Here is a 4,954-nt window from a genome sequence, read left to right on the forward strand (position 1 = left end):
GAACAATTTGTATCGTATGATCAGCGTGCATTGATTGTAGGATCAGAATTTACGGTATGTGGATATGCGGCGCAACATTTGAGAAGTGCCCGGTCAGTGCCCACGGACACGCCCGGGCACATTTGCGGGGCCGGATTTGCCAAGTCTGGCTGTAGATGCTCTTAGAAACCACGACAAGTTACATGAGTCCAGCGACTAAACATAGTTTTCAGAAGGCGTGGCATTCGTAACTGCATTGTATTCATCTGAACTCTTTATTGCATTTCCATCCATTACGAGCTGTTGCGTTATTTGTAGTACTAAGCAACAAAAACCACCAGCTAACACAGCATCCCCTCGCATATTCACAAACAGCGTCACTCTCTAGTAGCAACAGCACTCACACGAAAACCATTGATTTGGCCAGCTCGAAGGCCCTTTCCCTTCCAAAGAGCTTCTCCACGATGGCAAGCGAGAATTCCATGGAAGTGCCCGGACCTTGGCTAGTGATCATGTTGCCATCCACGACGACTCTGTTCTCGCATTCGCTTTGGTCCGCGAGTTTGCTCCACATAGCAGGATAGGATGTAGCCTTCTTTCCCTGGTGTAAAAGGGGTTGTGCAAGTTATAGAAGCGTTTCAGAATGTCTGTTTCGCTAGGGGTTTAATGTTTATCGCACACCATTACCTTCAGCAGGCCATGTGGCTCAAGGGCAATTGCTGGGGAGGCACATATGGCTCCATACAGTTTGCTTGCCTCGGCTTGCTTCTTGATCAATCCAATCAGTTTATCTGATTTGGCATATGCTTGGGCACCACCAAGACCACCCTATCAAGAAAATAGGAGGGACATAAGATAGGAGTAAAACCTAAACGTTATTGATGGACAAAAAGTGATGTATGGAACTTACAGGTAACAAAATGAGATCGTACTGCTGCTTAAGCGCATCATCCAAAAGCACATCAGCAACCATCTTCACATTCCTGGATGCAACAATCTCCAAAGTGCCTTCCAAGGATGCAACGACAACATTTGCTTTCGCTCTCCGAAGAATGTCAATGATCATAACTGCCTCCATCTCCTCCGTGCCATTAGCAATTGGTACGAGAATCTGCAGCAGGAGAACAAGATATATTGAACTGTTAATGGAGCACTATACAGTCAGAACTAATCATGTAGTAAAACAAAGAGAAATACAAGAAAGCAGACATATACCGAGTTGACTGTTGATTGAAATATACTCCGTCCGTAAAGAAATATAAGGTTTAGATCACTAGAATTTGAATTGCTTCTAGTGGCTTCTGTGATTTAATCTTAGTCATGCGCTAAATAAATTGTGTTTGGGTTCATGTGCACTATGCTCACAGCTACAATTTTCATCCCTCCCTCCATATGCATAAACCAAGCTAGAAAGGCAAATTTCTGAAAGAGACCATCTAAAACAGAAAAACTGAGATACTGAATACACCTGTTCTCATCTTCAACCTATACCTTACAAAGCACACACTGAATTCTCTACCATAAGGAACAATGTTTGCACCAAGAACCATGGTTGCACACAGAAAACCCATGCTACCCAATCCCACTTTTGTAGTTAAGGAGCTTGGTTGGCCTAATTAAATTTGTAATACCTCATCCTACCTTGGCATTAATAAACTTTACTTATTTGCCCTGTTCTAGTGTGTAGTCGACGATACTTGAATGGTTTCACCAAGGATCACATTTATAGCAACTCGATGACATAAAAATAGATCAAATGAATGCGGAATAATTAGATTTTCGTAATGAACAATGCATACTTGAGGATTTTCACCAACATTCCAACTAGTCGAATTCAGCTCCTTCATTGAAAACTCTGCGCCATGCTGGGGACGCATAACCTAAACGGATAAAATCACTTAGTTAACATGCATAAACAACAGCTGCAGAAATATGAGAACTACACCTAGGTAGGACAAAGGAAAGCAAGACAATGTTGCGAACACTAACAGAAAGCAACCATCGGAAGGAAACTAATCTCTTTTTTTGGCAAACAGAAGGAAACCAATCTGTGGAATCGTTCAATACAGAACCTGAATGCAGAGAAGTTACAAACAAAAACATAGTAGTACATAATTCCATAAGCCACTTAATAACCAGTTTCAGCAAGGATGTCGATCTACAGTTTTAAAGCCAAAAGAGTGATTTGTGTTCCCAAAATGGCAATGGTTCTTTGGCTATGCTCTTATGTCTACTTGTTGTTTGCTTTGGGGTCTTATGTCTACTTTTTGTCTGCTTTGGGGTCTTTGGAGTAGTGTTGCTGATCGTCAGCTCCCTTGTACCTGCCTTGGGTGTGTGTGCTGTCGGGTTGTCTGCAGTCTGTATGTCGATGGTTGCTTTATATATAAAGCGGGGTGAAAGCCTTTTTCGGTAAGATGGCAATGGTTCTAAATAGAATTTACCCAATTTTAACAAACAGCTAACACTAAAGTGAGAAATTTCATCATCTGCCAAAGCTAAATAACGACATCTTTAGACAAATAATAATTTCACAGAAGACTAAAGCTATTTTGCCCGGAATAATTGTTGTAATTATTTTATGAAGGTGCAATATGAATGATTTCTGAGGACATAACAAGAGCTGAATCTTGTTTTATCAATTTTGCAGGGTGAAGTATAAGATACAAAACAAGATGAACAAATTTTCTTCCCTACATAGTACAAAAACTGCAGGACTACCAGTGCCTAGGCCTATCAAGAAACAAAATGGCCTGATTATTTCACCATGAAGACGCAACATGGCACTACAAAACTGCCTAGTAGAGGACCATGAACATGTGGAAAACAAATGGATAACTTCTCTGCAGTAGACATCTAAGAGAACGCTGAAAAAAGATTCTTACCATTGGCCCAGCAACTTCATCGGCCTTTTCTTTGCCATACAGTTGTTCAACCAAAACAACAGAATACTCCATGGTTGTTCCTGGTCCACGGCTAGTCACACAATTCCCATCAATCTGTACCCTTGATTCTACGGCTTGCACCTCTGAAGGAAGTTTGTCCATGACTGAAGGATGACAAGTTGCCTATAGACACTTGAATGAGCTTCACCCAAATGAAAGCTGATAATACAAAGCATACAAAAAATGAATAATGGGTGAAATTATAACCTTTAATCCATTGAGCAAACCCCAAGCTCCCAGCGCCACAGCTGGTGCAGCACATACTGCAGCATAAAGCTTGCCCTTCTCTGCATGTTTTTTAACTATATTCTCCAAAATTTTGCAGTCTCTAAAGGTGGAAGCCCCAGGCATCCCTCCCTGAACAGAAAACGACCAAGATAAACCAAAAGGTCAGAATGAAGCAACAAGGTTCATGGATACCAACACTCCAAGTGATTTTAGTAAACAGAAACCCATGGTACCATAGCAAACAAATAGATGGGTCAATTCTTCAACAAAGACTAATTGGTAAAGTTTTTGATTAAGTTTGCAAAGACTACACACAGAAACAAATAACACAATTGATTCAATAACAACAAACTTGACACAGATTCATAAAGCAACATGATGTTCTCTCCACGTAGAATAGCCGAAGGCAACAAATCCAGAACAACACAGGTAAGGAGCTCAAAATAGCAGGTTAGCGACAAAGTGGACACTTATCCTCCTAAATCTGGGTAACTACAATAGAGTTATATTTCTTATGTTCAAAGTTGTAGTTCAACTGATGATCCATAAACTGGACCGAGAAAGGTCATGGATACAATTTGCAATGTAGATAAACATATGATATATTCATTTTACACAACCAAATGCACAGTCGTAGACTGTTTGTCACCACTACTTTATACGGTACCAGGGCATCTAATTTTGGTCCGGTAGAACTCACTTCATTAGCAGGCTCTGTTCAACGAAAGGGAACAATTTAGCAAATAAATCGTTGGTCCGAAACAACCAGCCATAATAACCACATTTGGTTATATTTCCGAAACAAGGAGACGCGGAGTTAACAGGTACAGGTAACGGGACGGTGTATGTGACTCACAGGAAGCGAGATAAGGTCAAAATCAGCTTCGGCTAGGTCGGCGAGGAGCGTGTCGGCGGCAAGCTTGACGCCCCAGGATGCGGCGACCTGCGCGGCCCCAGGCTCGACGGAGGCGACGGCGACGTCCGCCCCCGCGCGGCGCAGCACGTCGATGGTGATTACGGCCTCCATCGGCTCCGTCCCGTTCGCGATGGGCACCAGCACCTGCAGCATCCGCCGCAGTTAGAGAACCACAAAACAACGCACCACGCCATGGGGGAGAGGAGGATAGGGTACTCGCTTGCTTGCCTTCTTCAGGGGAGGAGACGACGCCATGGGCTGCGGGGAGGAGGACGCAAGCGCGCGGGTTAGGGTTTGGAGGCGGCGTAGCAGATGAGGTGGGGAAGGGGAGAAGGACGCTGTGAGAGTGGAGAAGACGGGTGGCCGCGTGGCCATTTCTTTCGGTGCTCTTTTCTCGGAGCTTCGGTGGGCTGTTCCAGAAGGGCGGACAGCGTGTGCGCCGAGTGGATGGGGATGGTGATGTCATGTGTGCACTGTGCAATAGGGGCAACAACCCTACGGGCTAAGAGCATCTCCGGTTCGGCCTAGGGGCTTAAATAGTGTTGTCTCGGGGCGCACCGGTGATAATTTTAATATGGGGTGGTTTGCTTTCCAGGCCCCAAGGCCTCCTCTCCCCACACGCCGTTTTTAAAACAGGAAATCGGCCAAAATTCGACCAAACACGCCACAAATTCGTCCAGACTATGTGATTTTATTAATATTTATATAAAAACTTAAAAACATAAACTAAGAGATAACTAAAAACTACAACTATGCCTAGCACTACTACGCCGCTGTCGCCGTCCGCCGCTGCCCGCCTTCTACATGCCGAGGAGGCTGTAGAACCGTGTGTAGTCGCCATCGTCGCCGCCGTCCCCGTCGTCCTGCGTGCCGCCGCCGTCCGTGCTAC

General features: G+C 44.2%; 1 protein-coding gene across 1 annotated transcript; it reads right to left on the reverse strand.

Moving 5' to 3' along the window:
* Positions 1 to 227: 227 nt before the first annotated feature.
* LOC123166891 (protein DJ-1 homolog A) lies at positions 228 to 4,559 on the reverse strand. The gene is made up of 8 exons (XM_044584704.1): positions 4,294 to 4,559; positions 4,006 to 4,209; positions 3,129 to 3,278; positions 2,862 to 3,044; positions 1,779 to 1,859; positions 890 to 1,090; positions 667 to 807; positions 228 to 580 (listed from the first exon to the last, which is right to left on the reverse strand). Exons 1-8 carry the CDS (start codon positions 4,438 to 4,440, stop codon positions 380 to 382), a joined length of 1,308 nt encoding a protein of 435 aa, XP_044440639.1. The 5' UTR covers positions 4,441 to 4,559; the 3' UTR covers positions 228 to 379.
* Between the last annotated feature and the right edge of the window lie 395 nt (positions 4,560 to 4,954).

The sequence above is a fragment of the Triticum aestivum genome, chromosome 7D (assembly GCF_018294505.1).
Source record: "Triticum aestivum cultivar Chinese Spring chromosome 7D, IWGSC CS RefSeq v2.1, whole genome shotgun sequence".
Lineage (NCBI taxonomy): Eukaryota > Viridiplantae > Streptophyta > Magnoliopsida > Poales > Poaceae > Triticum > Triticum aestivum.

What these genes read in the sequence shown, in the direction of transcription:
- LOC123166891 (XM_044584704.1), bottom strand. Translation starts at nt 4,440, where the DNA reads ATGGCCACGCGGCCACCCGTCTTCTCCACTCTCACAGCGTCCTTCTCC. An exon ending in ATGTTGGTGAAAATCCTCAA is followed by an intron (nt 1,091 to 1,778) that starts GTATGCATTGTT and finishes CTCCTGCTGCAG; the next exon opens with ATTCTCGTACCAATTGCTAA. An exon ending in ACGATCTCATTTTGTTACCT is followed by an intron (nt 808 to 889) that starts GTAAGTTCCATA and finishes TTTTCTTGATAG; the next exon opens with GGTGGTCTTGGTGGTGCCCA.